Genomic DNA, 17653 nt, shown 5'->3' on the forward strand with positions numbered 1-17653 from the left:
TGAGCCGTTTTAACTGACCTTTTCCTATGATTTAATGACAATACAGAAGCTTCAGTGCAAATTCTGCCTCTGAAAAAGTTAAACAGCCTCTCTACCAGAAATAAGACCACACTCAACTGAAGACAAATCAAGATTTGAATCAGCATGTCTGATGTCAGTTTTGGAGGGTGTCCAACTTGTCAGGACTGACAAACAACATTTTCTGCAGTCAGCGTACGATCATAGTATTGGGAAGCTGCAGTTGTCAATGACATTGTCTATAGAGCAGACAAAGAAGCATTCTCAATTTAAGACAAAAGCCAAGACATCCTGCAGCAATGTAATTTCTGATGTTTTTGCAGGGTTTCATGTTTTATGTGCACACAACCCCCATTTATTTATAATGGGTGATTCCTGTATTACTGCTTTTTTGCCTTTCTGACCATATCCTGAAGCCTAGTTTCAAAGAATAGGACCATTAATTAACACCATTAATTAACCTTTGGTAAGCATGAATGGATGTTTACCCCAGAGCTGCTATTCACAGTCCCATTAAAAGGCTCCTTCAAGTAGTTTATGTTTTTGTTGATCCATGTCTTTAACATTAACACAAAATTAATCAGCCAATTTACTGAATGAGATGACAACTATGAAGAGCTTCTTAAAAAGCAGAGACTGATAATCAGTCAGACCGCTAACATGAATGCTGATCAAGTGCCCAAACATCTTTACATTCAATATGTTGCTGAGGAGCAAATATTCATGTGACATGTGCCAGCTGGGTAATGCCGTCAGCTAGCATCTGGGCATGTAGGAGTCATGCTGTGCTCCATCCTGTGATTCTGGACGCCATTATGCAGTTCTGTGGGTTGCTAATTGTAACATAGGAATGAGTGCCTTGAAACCTCGGGCGCTTGTGGGAGGCCTAAAAGGTGTCAGATTGGAGATGTGCTGTGCTGTAAATAAGTGGATAAGCGGTTGTTAGATTGAAAACGAGGTTGGTCAAGCTTTTCACTCCCAAATGAAAACTAGGGATAACAGAACCACCTCTACCTGCAGTAAAGCAGATCTCCTAAGAGATCTACAGTATCCTGTGCTGCAACAGGATATTGTGCTGCCGGGCATACCGAACTTGTATTGGAACACTCAAAGATGGCTTAAATAAACCTGTGATGAAAGCTACTAATCCTAAAAGGTACTTCTTTAGGCTTCTCTCATCCTACTTCCTTAAAGAACAATGAGAGCAATGCCTGGTTGTGGTGCACTGACATGGTCTTGAGGACATTCCTCCAAATTTTGCTTTTCAAATTAAATTTCATTGGTGTGTGTGCTGTTACCGACTGCTGCTTGGTGCAAATAGGTTGAAGTCCAGTGGAACTGAACATGGGACTTGTTGATGGTAAAAAGAAGTATAGTCCCAAAAATGTATGACCTAATCCTAAACATCTGAGCTCGGAAATTATTGATCTGTTCATTCATTCATTCCTTCCTAGGAGTCTGAATCTGAGAGCCATTAGTGCCATTGAGAGAAAAGTATCTTAGTTTTTAAATATTGAAAGTTCTGGGCCATTACTTACTCAAGCTTGAAATTGGTCCTACGCAACTACAAATTTAGTCCTACTTTAAGACACACACACACACACATATACATATATATGAAAACAAGACTGGAGAGGAGTTCTAACCCATTAGGTATTACCAATAGATGGGGGTGCAATTTTTGGCTGTTCTTAATTTAAGAATGCCCTAATGGCAAATTACTCCCTGCACTCAAAAATAAAACAAATGCATGGAAAATATTTTTTACCAATTTATTAAAATATCACTGCATGTAAATCATCACTGACACGAGGCTGAATAGGATTAAAGGATTTGGAGCCCCATGGCTCGTGCTTTCTACAAAGTCCAAGCCACCAAGCCAACTCCAAACCAAACCTACTATCTAAGGACTTTACACTTAGGTTACAACATAATATTAAGATACACGGCAATATCACATAGCAGGAAATACTGCCAAGGTTCACAATTTTATACAAACAGAAACTTTTACAAGCCATACAATAAAATAGCCCACCTTCCATGAAGAATTAAACAATACCCTTTCCTGTGCATCACTGTAAGCTAATAGTGAGGCTGGTTGCAGTCCTTTACAACAAAGCTGAATAAGATGAATGAGTTGTGATGAGACTACCCCAGTGCTTGGAGGTTTGCAGTGGACTTCTATGTTGACCTTATGACTGAGAAGCTTAATGCAATAAAACTGCACTGCAAAACTGTTTGGAAGAATAACTGGAAAGGGAGGTTACCTAGATTCCTTCTTTATTGCCCCTTCTTCAAATTCTATGAGACGAGTTGCTATCCTGCAGCACTTGTCTACCATTCAGCAACATGATGCACCCTCCTCCCACTGTTCATAACTCATTGAAGTCCTGCCTATGTTATCTTTTTTTTATCAGTGGAAATAATCATGAACTCAGCTCAGATTACCTTTTCACGTGGTCTTTAAACACCACAGATTAAATCGTCTTCATTGTTGAAAGACACCAGAAGCTTTTGCTTAATACCCGAATCACATACACAGCTTCATTAATCTTTGCGGCTATTCTACTAGCGTCTACAGTCACATTTTGTATTGGTGTGGTGACGCTTTACATAAACAGGTGTGTGCATGATGGAGACTATTAAAGGACTTCTCTGCTCTCTGGTTTCTCCCAATCCCTTTTTTTATTTAAAGCAAAATAGTGAACAGGGAGAAGTGCTAATCCTAAACAATGTCCTTCATTTTACCATTGAAGGGAACGGCTTCTGGCCACTGACCACTAGGATAAGACCTCTGACCTTTTCTTTGCATGGTGGTATTGAGTTCAAATCTGGTAGGGTATCTGACTACTGGGATAGTTTATTGCTTGAGATGCTAGCAGTGGCTAGAGAGCTGGTGTAGTGTTTCATGGTGAGGCCTGGCTGCCAATACCTTTACATGGCTCACTAGTTTCCACCCATCCCTGAACGATACCTCTCTCGATCCTGAAAAGTGTCTTGGCACAACAATGCCTTGTAGTCATGTTAAGACCGGGCAGCATTTGCTGACTGCATCGATAAGAATCATTTTCACATGACATTCACATGGAAGAAGAGGCTACATTCCTAATTGAATCATTATCATTAATATCCAGTGACAGTTGGTTATGCCTAGATAATGACACCTGACTTGAGAATCCGAGTCAAACCACATTAATTCTTAAAGACACTAAAGCACACAGACACTCTTTGTCTGACAGCCAGATTGGCTGACATAGGACTGTGGCACAGCACACAGCTGAGAAGAAATGGGGTCACGTTATCCCATCTGGAGGAGAGGACAGAGACAGGTTAGTACTAAGAGAGGCAGCCCCACTCTCTAAATATTTAATGAGCTTCCGCACAGTTGGCCTTTTCCAACCCTTGCCTTTGCAAAGCAGTAGACATTATGTTCCCAGTCTGGCTATATGCATGTAGAGCTCCACAAAGCCTGTCAAAGAACATACATCACAAAAACATGGCTTTTAGCTTCTGTGCAAAACTGTGACTGAGGGCAGCCTGTAATTATTCGAACATTGTGACTCAACTGTTTTGTAAAGAATTCAATGAGCTACTGGTTAATAAACTTACAAGCAGCATGATCTGACTCTGATCTCATGAGCTTAACTGCCAGCAGCTCCACTTATGTTAATGTCTATTCATGTCTGACTACTACTACTAAGAAGACAAAGAGGAAGATGATGTATTATTTCACACAGTTTTATTGGAACAGTAATTAATAGCTATAAAAAGATAAAGTTATATTTCTATTGTTCTTTCTATTGTTTCTAGTGTTCCCACCCATTTCCTCTCATACCAAGATAATAAAAAAAAAAAGAGCGTTGCCCGTAATTTTGTTTCCTATTGTGGTCATTTCATCCTCACAAGATTCCTGTCAGTGGATGTTGTAACAGGGATGCGTCAGTAGACCTTGCCTAATCTTTCATGACAAATGGAAAAATTCCCAAGGGACGGTAGGCAGGTATGAGTATTTGAGGAGCAACTGTTTTTGTTTCATCTTCATTTAACATCCTGGATGTTGAGGTGTGAATGGCATGGTTCTAGAAAAGAGATGTGTACTTGGGGGATGGGAAAAAAAAAAAAAAAAAAAAAAAAAAAAAATTGTGTCAGCTTTTGTAAGGAATCACTACCAGTGCAGCTAGTGTTGATTTCACAACACCACCATTAACCAGAGAGTGCGTGGGGAAATTATTGCTGTAGGCCATTATGTGTATAAACTGATAATATAAATATTTAATGATCAAATAAATAATGAAAATAATAATAAAATATATCAAGTAATGAAAGATGTGGTGATATATTAGCATTCACCTCTGAGCATTTAGCAGCTCTCATGCAGTGAAAATGATGGTGTGATTCATCTCGGTCTGACATTTAACGTTTTAATGAGACTATGGAAAGCGAAAAGGCAGCTCCTAAAAAAGTGAGAATTCCTTTGCTACATGTCACTACTACAACGCATCAGTCTGGTTTACACTGCAGAAATATAGCATGTCAACATGTCAGGGCAACCATGTCGCAGTGCTGCTCTGTGAACAATTAAACAGCATTTCCTTCCTCATTCAAAGACACAGACTGCACACAAAGACCAACACTGCGCCTCCCAGACATATTGTGTAATACGGAAAATGAAGAAGGAGTTAATATTATTACAAATAATTAGAGTGTAGGACGTGTGTGCGGTGAGTCTATTGAGGACAAGACATCACAAAATATGCATTGTGCATATTATACCCCCCAGTTTGGACTGGCTGTTACAAAAAAATACTTCCTGCGTCTTCTCTCAACAGGGAAGTCGTTTCAGTGGATCAGGAAGGAAGCCAGCTACTGCACCTGTTTTGTGGGTGTACTAGGGGGATTTATGTCAGCTTCTTTTCTCATATTGGATTGCATTATCCCCTGTTACCTACATTTGTGAGCAAAGTCACCTTTCCACAGGCTCTCTGTATACACACACACACACACACACACACACACACACACACACACACACACAGTTCTAGAGACTTAAGTAAGCTGCTGCCACAGCTTAATATCAATATGACTGACAGTAACCTGAATGGAGTAATCACTTGTTGTGGAAATGAGGCAATCTTTTTGGCTCATCTACCAAAACAGTCAAATCATTGTCATACAGTAACACAAAAATGCAAGGATGGGTAGCAAGCTAATCTTATCCATAACCTTACCTGTACTTCCCAATGTTTTGTAGAACCGGTACTCTAAATGCAACTGTGGAGCCCTCGATTTCACTGGTTCCTGCATGAGGGAGAGAACCAAACAGGGACTCATTTAATCAACATTTTTTTTTGGATAATTATTTTCACTAAAAAGGACAATCCAAAGATGCCTGGCGAATCATTTTCTGGTAAAATGTTTTATAAAACTGATCTTACTGTAAATTACGGTTTTATAATGATTTACATTTGTGCGATACATGTCATGCTTGAAATTTTGAATGAAAACACATTACATGATACATTACGGTATGATACAAGTACTGGTTCTGAAAAGCTCTTGTGTGGAAACATTTCTCAAATGGTAGCAAAGCACGGCACCAGCAGCGCAACATACGGTAGCGTGAGCAGCTGAAAACTATTTGGCTGGTTTGGTGAGCTTCATACTTTGATACTGTGGCAGTTTACAAGTCTCTGGGGTGCTATTATAAAGGCATGACTCATTTCCAGTCCAGCAGCCATTAAAAAAGGCACACCTAGCCAAGTATCAGCACTCATTCACATTTCTCCCCAAGACCTGAACAGTCCTGCTTAGCAACCATCCTACCACACATAGCACAGCCTGGTATATACCAGCAATGTAGCCAAGAGTGTTAATTCTGAACACCGATGCTCTTGGGAGCTTTTCAAAGCTAGGTGTTGCATCGGTCATATGTTTCCAGACATCAACGTTGAACACAAAAATGACTAATGATAACCATGTAATGCAGTTTGTGCCCAAGCCAAGCTTAAAAATACACTCCAACTTGGTAATCTAAAAAAGACCATGTTTACATTTAATGAAGTCTAACCAACTCATGTTTGTACATAGCCCTCTTTTTGGAGTGCACATGCATTGAACCATTTCAGTTTCTCTTAATTACTTACATCTCTATTTTCCGATAAGAATCACAAAACACGCCATTTTCTTATATAGTGACAACGTTACTAAGTAATTAACATTATTAAGTATTCTCATGTAAAATTTACCATTTACATCAATATTACAGAACCTAGTTGAAAATTACTGTTTACATTTACAGAGTAAATATAATATTTTCCTCATAGTTAACAATTCTGAGTTTTCCCCCCAGTACAAGACCTTAATTCTTCCCTTTAAAAGGCATCGGCCCATAGGATATTTCCATGCTGGTTGAAGAGGATAAAGTGCAAAAATTTCTCTGAAAAACATGAGGATCAAATACTACCCAACAAATTATTACATTACTAACAAAGTAATGTGAACAACTTTTGAGAAGAATTACATCACATGACAAGTGGCACGTGTTTTGTCCAATGGCACTTAAGTCAACTGGTTTGACAGATTTCCAGTTACTTTTTGCATCAGCCCAATTTTACAAATGGTTATTTTGCTTGGTAGTCTTGCGCCTGCAGAGGTAAGGACTCAAAGAGCAAAAGCAAGAGTGCACTTACCAGTTTAATAGCTACATACTCATTGGTGTAGAGATTTTTACCTGAAATGAGGCAGGAAAGGAAAAGCATACATTAAACACCTTAGAAAAATACACCACACCCCCTTCAGGCTTTACAACAATAAGTTCACCAGGCAATTTGTAACTTTGTGAGTGATGGCAAGATTCTTGATTCAAATTTATAGATTCATTTCAAAAAATGCGAATAAGCCAAAATGTAATTGCCATGAGGAACTGCTAGAGACGGCTCTAGTTTTCCTTTGTCCATTTACTAAAGCATTTTGTTGTGTCTTGAATCATTAAAGACAAGATTTAGACAAAGCTTACCGAGCTTCAGTTCGCCAAAGTTGCCGCAGCCGATCTTCTTGCCCACGCGAAAATTTGGCCCCACCATGAGAACCCCAGAGGAGCTGGAGGAGCCAGAGGGCCGGGACGAGTGTCCGCTGCGGCTTCCCTGCGAAACTTTGGTGCTTCTGGCGGGCCGCTCGCCATATTTATCTCTTTGTTGATCCATGGTGTGAGCAGCGCAGGTCGGGGGGTGCCTGGGGAGACGTACAAAAAGGCCCCCTGGGCTGGGCCCACCACAGCCACAGCCCTGGTCACTGGCAGCTCAAGGATGGCACAGTCACTCTCATGGGACAAGGGCTGGTACTGCTAGCTGGCACTCCTCCTCCCCGTCTCCACCCTGGCACCTCTAACACTTGTCAAACAGGATAGCCTCTGGCCTCAACATTTGTCCGGCACAGGAGGGAAGAAGTGGAAGACCTGCAACAAATGGGATGCAACATTTGTCAAAGAGGAAAAAGGTCAACTTCCTATAAAGATGTCCTTTATTGTCACTGTAGCTTTCATAATCTAGACACACTGCTCTACTGCTAAAAAATACACCTGTTTGAACTGCATAGATACGAGTCGGAGGAGTTATCTGGTACACATCAGTTCCTACTACTGCTTCACACAAGTCACTCAGTATGTTTGGCACAGCATAGAAAAAAATGCCAGTTCAAACTCAATTTGCTTTATTGTGTGTTGAGTAAAGCAGACATGTTATCCAATTATGTTTTCATTATTATCATTTGATATTAAGAGAATGAAGGTGTTATGAAATCACAGTTTCTATTATAGAGAAAAAAGGAGCAGTACACCAGAGCAGAGTTCAATTAGGGGCAAGCCATGCATTGCACACGCAGTGAAGCAGAGGCATGGTGGCATGGGGTGGGTAGGGAGGAAGGGAGGACTCTTTTATTGGGTAGTTAATTAAGTTATGAAATTGTCAAATCATTCCTACTTTACACCTTGATAGGCTGCGTTTAGGCCTCTTTAAGTCTTACCAGCATTCTCTGGTGTCAAAATGGGTAAATGATTCCAAAAATGTAGGCTATGTCATCTCCAGTTAGTACTTCTTTTTGTATTGACATGTTTTAACACACTTAATTATTTTCAAAAATCTAACTTCACCCAAACAAGTTGTATAACAAGATTATATGAACAACTTGTTTTTGATCAAAATGACCAAGGTCATGACCGTCATACCATTCAATGTCTGGTTGCTACCCTAAGGGGGGTCATATATCACCCAGATGACAAAAAAAAATCATATGCAGCAGGGAAGTTGCCATCACTATTTACAGGTAAAACTGAGGACAGGCTCACTGTGACAGTGCTGCTGGGCTGAAGAGATAGCCATCAAATCAGAGTGATCACAGAACACACAGGAACCAGTCTGAGCATGGAGATAACGTTAAAGTCATGATTTCTGATCATGAAGGCATCTCCTAAGACTTTACACCACCCACGGCTATAGCCTAGCTGAGGATGTCAGTTGAGAATATTATATAAACAATTATATAAAGTCATGTCTGCTGGCAAGGACAACAAAGCTTAACTTGATGGACACTGGCTTCATTTCATCAAATACTCAGCAAGACAAATTTGTGTCTCCAAGTCCAATCTATCCCCTTGTGGCACTGACAGGAATTATTCAAATATTCAATGATGTGATCATAACACACAAAAGTAGTTTGGGTATCATTATGCACATAAGACATAAAAGACATGCAGTGTTCATCAACTGCAGGCCTTATAAAAACTTGTAAACCTATTCATTTGAAAATCTAGAGGTTTGAAATGTGAGATCCTGAGGTGTAGTATAAATCAGGAATCTATCATTTTCCATTAAGAATGCAAACAAATGTGTTGAAGCGTCAAAAGCAATTACTTGAACAAGTAGTCTGAATGCTAATTTCTAGTTGTCTTAACTGTAGTCATTCTATATTAGCCCCCCCTTGCCCAAAACGGAGACTTATCCCATCCTTCTGTCATCTCCTTCAACAAGGTAGTACACTGAAGCGTTCAACTTTGACCAGATTATCAAACTACCAGTTCTACTAATCAACTTTTACAAAAAAAAAAAAAAACACTACCTGAATAATTAATGTTTATATTTTTAAAAAATCATGACAGTGTTGTAAGTCTTGAGTATGGAAAGGCTGCTGCTGCTGAAAAATATTTGTGTGTGGGCTTCCGGATGACTCATGCCCAGTATTGCCTGCACAGATCTCAGCATCAAAGACAGCTAGTTTGCTCTCAAGGGCAATTGTGCAGTGTTGCTATTACATAAAACCAGGAACAGAACATCATGGCCACAAAACAGACAGTTCGCAGTTACGACCATTGGTGAGTGGTAACTCTTCCCACTGTGCCAATAATTATTTCGAGGCTCCTCAAACCCAGTGTGCCTGATTGTTTAGGTTAGCCCACCTAGGTGTTTTTCCCAATTGAAGGTGTGAATGAAGCAAATCTTGAGTGTTGGAAAAAAGACGGAATTGTTTCAAATACCAAGTCAGAGACTACCTGTTGCAAGCTAAATTTAGGAAACTTGACGATTGCATTGGGGATCACAATGGAAAATTTGCCATCAATGGCTGAAAGGAGGCCGACGTGCAATTTGAACAGATCTTTTGGTTGTTGTTCAGCACTGCACAAGTTAAACTGTTCCCACAGATTTTCCTTTTGCATTTCCTGTAAAATATGGATCCCACCAAGGAAATCATTAAATTGTTCTCTTATACAGCTGGGAATTGTTTGGATGTTGCCTAAAGCCAAAACACGACTCACAGAAGATGTTGCGGGAGTCAGGAGTATTTTTTAAGATTGCAAGTTTTGTGACAAGTTCAATCCTTCATAAAGTAATTATAAAAAAAAAAACACCAAGAGAAGACGAAGATAAGGGGAACTACGGTTTTCCACTATGCATTTGGCAGTTATTTGCAGGTGCAGACAAAATGTCAGTGTTTTAAAGAAATCCTTACAGCTACTAAAGGCAAATTTATGTGGTGGCTTCAGCCCGGTGTTCGCGGTGTTCACGGCAAGACCGTTCTCTCCGCAGAGGCACAGCATTTTATGGTAAATGAAGTAGCAGCGTGGTGTTCACAGAGAGCGCAGAATCTCTTCCAGTTGTCCATTTTTGGCAGTTGTCAGCTGTCAGTTGGCTCGAATAGACTACTTCCCTAGTAACCAACTAACATAGCAACCATTAACCAATCACAGCCTCATGAATTACTATTCTACTGTATATGTCTCTGTTTCTGGAAATGGCGGATATAGACATAAACATTAATCTTGCAATATAAGCCACAGTTAAAAAGCGAAATACACCAGCTCTAAAAGCAGTCAGCATTTAAAAGCTTTAATTCAGGAGAAGGATGTTTTGGGGTTTTTGCCAACAGGTTTTGGTAAAAGGTTAAGCTGCACTAGGAAGCTTTGCACATTGGTGGCTCCACATGGCAGCGAGAGGAAGCCTAACTTTGAAAAATTTCAATTTCAACATCCGGAAATCATGTGATGTCAGAAAACTGCATTAGCTTGTTTAGCATTTCAGCATTTGACACTGACATCACCTGCCCTGCGCATTCTAGTATATAACATAGAGAGATGGGTCCCATGACACAACATCCGCACCTATTTTTTAAAGAATACAGAATAGAAGTCGATAATGCATAATAAATTAGCCCTGCGACATTTCTAATTTCATGGTTTCACATATTTGACAAGCACAGATCCTGTACAGACCCATGGCGCATGTGTTCAATTCACTTCAATGCACTGAAGCATTACGACACAGTTATCGGTTAAATAATTCCACTAACATCACTTAAGTACCACAGGTAATAACATTACCTAACCATAAAGTTTATAGGCCAACGGAAGACGTGGATGTATGTAAATTAATGGATGTACGAAAAATTATCTAATGTACTCCATTTAAAATAGTTATAATACTAACTTAAAAATATAAACAGTGCTACACTGTTCTGTTTGTTGCTTGCTTTTGTCTACAAGGTACAGAAGAATAGAAATGAGACCCCTTTTACAGAGAAATCTGCTTTTCTGCGCCTCTGCCCTGCTGCATCTCTCTGTGCTGTCAGTCTCACCTGTATCTTTACATCGTTAAATTACTAGCCTTTGACATGGTTACATGATCTACTTTGTTTTACTGCTCAGCAGCTCCTCTGGTCCAGACCGTCCTGCTCCTCCTCAGGACCAGTCCTTTTCCTTCTCTGAAAATATTTTTCAATATTAATCTGGATTGAGGGAGGAAACATTCAGAGTCAGAGTTAAAAAGTTAATATTAACGTTATCAGTCCACTCAGTGGATACTGACTAGCAGCTATATACAGCTAATCTGGTAATCTCGGAAACCCAGCTGTATTCCGAATAACGTTAACTGTTAGTTGTTCTTTTCGGGAATTCAGTCGGCCGCCTTCTTGGAATGGAAAAAAAATATCCCTCATGCCCGCGTGTGTAATGCGAGGTGCACAGACGAGTCCGGTGAGAGAGCGAGCGAGTAAGCGCGAGAGAGAGACAGAGACCAAGACTATGTAGATGTCTGTAAATTGACAGCGAAGAGTGCGGCTCAATGTGTGAGATCCAATATGGCATTATCAGTATGGGACTGAATGTGTCAAAGACGCCCTCTAGAGGCCATCACAGAAAGCGACATCTCACTAAGCGTTACCTGACTGACTGAATGCATGACCTGAATTTGCCTCGTGATGCCCTCGGCTGCGCCGTGGGGAAAAAGATGAAACGACTGGTAAACGGGAACCAGAAATCTTATTCATTTTCGACAGGGGTGAAAAATAAAACGAATTGGACATGATCCAGGATGCCCTCAATGACGAAAACACTTTGGTGGTCTATTGCAACCCAACTTTGTGATTTAAGGGCAGTTTATAATACAACGATTTATGATCGCCCGATGGACATCGCTACAAAGTCACCAACATTCCATCATTGCTCAACTTTGATTTTGGACGCTGTCGCTCATAAAAAGTATAAACACTAGAGCGATTATAGAACGCATCGCAGAGGTTCAGTCATTTGCTCTCATCTAGTTACGTTATTTGTTACTATAGTTCTAAATAGCAAGTAGTTGTAGCACTTTACTAAGTTAGTCTTTATTAAAAGTAACCCAGTTGAGTGCTTTCAAGTTACCCGCTTAAAAACTTCACAACCTTTATGTCTTCTGGTGATGTTCTCACTAGTAGGCTATAGAAATCATCACCGAATACACTGTTGTTATCTACTTATCTGTTAACAAGCAGCTTTCATTTATTCGGGGTCTGATCGTCTTTATGGTAAACTAGTATGATCACAGAGGCAGCCTTGATTAATCATGTCTGGTCTAAAAAATAAACAGCGGATAGCGCTCACAACACATTGGCAAGTGCTTTCAGTTCTCAGATGTACAGGTAACAATAATGTTCTTACCCTTTTCTTCCATCAGTTCAAAGTAATGCAAATATTCCCAGGTTGTGAAGTTTATTGTTGTGTCCGTTCTGAAAGCGAGTCAGAGCCTACAGACTCCAAGCGTGTCAACCAGCTGCTGCAGTCTGCTTTTAATAACGCCATGTAACGAAATATATTTTCTTAATTGCACTAATTGAAAATTTAACCATTTGAAAGGAAAATAATAATAATGCAGTTTGTAAACCAGTCTGCAGAATAGCCTAATGTACCTACATGTTATGTAACTGCTTTTGCAATGTTATTTTTCACTTTCTTTTTAAATAAGAAGTTTCATTTCATTCCTTTATCCAGGTCTAGATAAATAGCATAAATTGTCTCCTCAGTGTACGTTTTATTCTACAGTCTATTACAAAAGTACGGTCTTCCAGAGCTGTTGATTACGTTTAATTTGAGCTCAGAGAATTAATCGACGTTAGGATAAGAGAGTTCCATAATGTTGTCATGACAACTGAGCCAGCGAAGGGGTCAAAGTTCAATCCAATTTAAGTCTCAGCGATGGGCGCAACGACCATCGCAACGATGACAGATCGCCTGTCGCTGGAAGTATAAACAACATGTCATTGCGACCGACGACAGAATATGATCATCGCCGTTGGTGACAATCATAAATCGCTGTACTATAAACTGCCCTTTAGGCTGATATAAGACAGCTGTATTTTTACATAACAATCTTGGCTGCAGCTTTGACGTATCACCTAGCCCCAACCTGGGTATAACGGTACTGCAGCTCAAGGTCAGTCCAGAGGACGATATTTTGAACGTACCAAGATCACTTTTGTTCGGGAGCCCTGAGGAATGGCTGCTAAATTATAAGTAGAGGCAGGTGTTAAATTCAGAGCCATACAGGAGAAGACTGTGTGGTATCGTCGTGGATGAGGTCCACATTACATATAAATGGTAAATACATGTTCAAAAAGTGTAACGATACAGGGAACTTTCTGAGGCAGTATAGGAGGTCAAATTGTCCATTCTAACAAAGCTAACTCAAACTGTAGGCTAACACGCTTTCCTGTGTTTACACTTTACTTGAACCCCTGTATATCAATTAGCGTTTATGGATAATGTCATCACCTTCCCTGCTTTGATTGGTCAGGGACAAGATCATACAAGGACTGGAATATCACTGACTCTGGGAACAATCCAATCACCGCTTAAGTACTCTTGTGTACCCCGCCTCTATATTGATATCAGAGAAAGCAACTAGATAGATGTTTCCTCCAGACCCCTGAATCACTACAAAAAATGTGTGTGGTTAATATAATGAACAATTCAGGAGGCTGGTACGAGGTACTACAAGTCTAACAGTTCTTCAGGTTTAAGTCTGATGACATTGAAAAAGTTGCTGATTTCAATCAAGTTGTACACAAGCTTAGCATGATAATTGTTTTTGCAAAAGGATGGAAAAACAGTGATCAAATGCAGAGCGCTTTCTATTGATGTTGAGTCACACAAAAATACTTCTGCCACAGGCGCCACCTCAGTATGGCGGGGAAGGTAATGACCCAATTTCTACACCACTTAAGCTGGACAAAGTCAACACTTTTGTCTTTTGGACAGAAACCCAAAAGGTATGGCAGCTTAGATCAGTGGTTCTCAACCTGGGGGTCGGCACTCCCCGAGGGGTCGCAAGATAATTTGGGGGGGAGGGTTGCAAGATGATGTATGGGATAGGAAAAATACATTTCTACTTTTTATGATTTTTCTCCAATTTTTGCTTTATTTTCTTGTGAAATGCTGAACGGTTCTCATCCTCTAGGTCTCATTGTTAGTCAAATGAAACAACATATAGGGGAAATCTTTCTTTGGTTGAACTCTCTGCATATGCAGCCGGTGACAGGGAGGGCGGGGGGGGGGGGGGTTGTGGGGGGTGGTCATGAGTAGGCATTGCTTCGTTTTAAGGGGTCATGAGCCAAAACGGTGAAAGGAGAACCACTGGCTTAGATTAGACTGTTTTGTGTTTGAGACTACTCCGCCGGAGCCCCGTTATATTTGGGCATGTTTAGACTTGCCCAGCCTGAAGGCCGGGATGGAAAAATACACATTAAAGTGGGGCATGCTCTTAATACATATAGATAGCAAGACTAAGGTACATAAAAGGTAGCAAAATATCGCCAACTTTAAGGCATGCAGGTGTTGCACTCTATGCTGTAATGAGCTGTAAGGTATGAATAGTGAAATTAAGCCCCCCCTTGGAGTGTTGTTTATTTATTCATTCATTTTCCCTTTTATTGCCCTGTATTTATTCTTGATATATGTGATTATGTGCTCGTTACTGCAAGTATGTAGGCCTACATCTCTTGAAAGAGTGTCAATAAACAATAGGCTATGTCATAAAAAAGGTTGCCTACCCCATTTCCATCTCACATCTTAAAGAGAGCAAATTCTGCTAAAATCATTTTCACATCATCAATATTGTTTTGGCTGATAAGATGCACTATTCTTATTGTAAATGACTTAGCAGGAATGTGGTGTCTATTATATAAACAAGGCATTATGATGTACTTGCATCCCCAGGACATTTGTTTCACAATGCTGTGATAAAATTGTATATCCTAGTAAAATATGGACACAATATGTTTTTTTTTTTTTATCCCTAGGCACTGCTAACCTCAAACTGTTGCTTTAATAATCACAAACTGAAAACAATAGCACCAATACTGACTGTGAATAGAGCAACGATAAAATGTGTTTCTTTGATGGTGTTGGCAGTCTAAGCCTTAACATTAAACAGCATTTGGCAGTATTGATGTAGTTTGGCTAGTCCCTAAAAAGCACAAAATGTTGATGCCCAGCCCTACTCACTTGTAGAATTATTTTCTAAGAGCTCATTTCTTCCATTAACATACTGAGGTAGCATTGAAAATGTGTTCAAGACTTTAAAAAAAAAAAAGGGTTACACTCCATAAATATGCTTGTCAAAATATCTTGACAAAATGAGGCACTTCTAGTTCATCAGCAACCATAAAAGGACTAATGTGTTGACATCTTCTGGTTTTACAGAAACATAAAGGCTGAGTGGAGTGATTAACCTTCAGTGGAAAGATCAGCCTGGGAGGGGGCCTACCAATACTACGGACTCCCGCTGTGGAAGTGCCAGCCAACAGCTGCTTCTCTCCCCAAAGCCTGCTCTTGTGAACTGTAGTTGGTGGGAATTTATCTACTGTATTATTATTCTCCATGGCTTGATAGTCATACACCAACACACACACAGCAATGGTAATAATCTGATTTTTCATCTGAAGAATTCAGTGACAAATATTAAACATTTTCATGAACATGATCGGGATTGGCCTTTGACTACAGCTTTATCAGGTTAATAATTAACTGTGAAACTCTGCAATGATAAAATAAGAGAAATACCTATGCTACCTTTTCCTATTCGTTTTAGGGTGAACCAGTTGAGGCCTGTAAATGTTGAGTTTGTTCAGGCCTAGCATTATTGAAATAATTATATTTCAAAATGATTCACTGGATAAACACAACGCAGTAGCTATTGTCTGTCATCCACTCACTCAGGGGGACTCTGTTCCTAAGAATGCCAACATTAGTTTAGCATACACCCACCTAGCTCCAATTCGTGTCATTGTCCAGCAAGCAGCGGCACGGTGTTATTTGGTGGGAAAAGGAAGGATTACTTACAAACTTGTTTCAAAACGTTAAATTTCTTTGAAAAAAAAGACCCATTTGTACGATTGGATGTAACGTTAAGCCAAAATGAGTGCACCCTAACGTTTCGGGAAAAGTCTGAAGTCATCTTCTATGGTGTATGCATGTTAGCCGGTGAGCAATGAAACTTTAAATTTAGACGTGTGGTTTGACGTGACGTTGTCTCCAATACAAAGGGACAATTGCATGTATCGGGGCTAGGCCAGATCAAACTTGCACTGATTTAGCATTTATACAACTCTACCACGGTGTCCAGGTTAAGGAGGGGCCTTGGCTAACTTACATGGCTACAATCGCAGATGTTATATTCTGTTATTCTCTTTTTACAGCCCTACAATTGACAGGTAGTTAATGACCCAAAATTCGCTGTATAGGTGAGGTGTCGTTACTATTGGGCAGCGGTAGCTATCTGTAAGATAATTCCTTGGTAAGGAAGTCGCGGTGATGGCTTCTGATTGAATCAAAACAAGCAAGCGAGTTGGCAAACGTACGCAACATGCCATGGACAAAGCCAGCATTGGCAGTCTGGTGATGGTCACATCGATTAGAGAGCGAACTAACCGTTAGCCAAGTTAGCTAATGTTTCTAGCTTGCTAACATTAAACGTAACGTTAAGTGGCCAGCAACAGAACTAACGTTAGCCAAACATTACTTAGCTACAATAGCATAGCTAGCTTATAATATAGCCTATATGATAAAACGATCTTGACATCTGCCCCAAACAATTATAATGTTGCGTTAGTCAGCAGAAAAAAGCAAAACAGTCACTGTTTTAGCGTTACGCCTTAGCTAGCACCTACCGCTGGCTAGGTGGCAGTTGAATCGAATGAAACAAGGAAATTAGCTACGTTAGCAACGAAAATATTAGCCAGCAACGAAGGCTACTACTAAATGCTAGGCTTGCTGTCTAATCGCAAACAAACACAACAGGCTCACCTTCGCTGTGATTAGTCCAGACGATCAGGACACAAGTCGTGTGCTGTTACGCAAGTGTACACGGATGTTTTGGAGTATAACAAGATTTTCAGTGTAAACTGTAATGCTGTTTCACGCTGAGAGCAAAGTAGCAACCCCCTCCATTCTTTGCTGCTCGTCTGCCTTCGCTCGTGAAAGGTTCGAATACACCGGATGTAGAAACACGGCACGCCCGCTTCAGAATAAACACTTCCAGGTCACCGGTGGTGTTTTCTTGATGGACACATTAAAGATAGACTATGGTCCAAAGGGATTCTACAGTTGTTTATTCAGCAAACGAGTCGTCAGAAGGGCGTGTGCACGGTCTCTCGGATACTGTCCAAAACATCCAACCACAGCTGAGTTTTTCTGTGCACGTGCACCGTGGTCAAAGCAACAATTAATTTTTGGAAAAGGCCAGATCAGAAACGACATACTAGCAGTAGTGTAGTCACATGAGATGACTGAAATGAACTAGACGAATAACCCACCAAACAGTGATCCATGAACTGTTTT

General features: G+C 40.2%; 1 protein-coding gene across 2 annotated transcripts in view; it reads right to left on the bottom strand.

The window, feature by feature from the left end:
- Window positions 1-17264, bottom strand: part of csnk1g1 (casein kinase 1, gamma 1) — a 34983-nt gene extending 17719 nt beyond the window's left edge. For both annotated transcript variants that reach the window (XM_071922441.2, XM_071922439.2), the window contains exons 1-4: window positions 17120-17264; window positions 7034-7471; window positions 6708-6748; window positions 5247-5316 (exon numbers count right to left, since the gene is read on the bottom strand). In XM_071922441.2, coding sequence (XP_071778542.1) covers window positions 5247-5316; window positions 6708-6748; window positions 7034-7220 — 298 coding nt within the window. In that variant the 5' untranslated portion in view covers window positions 7221-7471; window positions 17120-17264. The remainder of the gene's footprint in view (window positions 1-5246; window positions 5317-6707; window positions 6749-7033; window positions 7472-17119) is intronic.
- Window positions 17265-17653: the final 389 nt, after the last annotated feature.

Source organism: Centroberyx gerrardi, chromosome 1 (genome assembly GCF_048128805.1).
Source record: "Centroberyx gerrardi isolate f3 chromosome 1, fCenGer3.hap1.cur.20231027, whole genome shotgun sequence".
NCBI lineage: Eukaryota > Metazoa > Chordata > Actinopteri > Beryciformes > Berycidae > Centroberyx > Centroberyx gerrardi.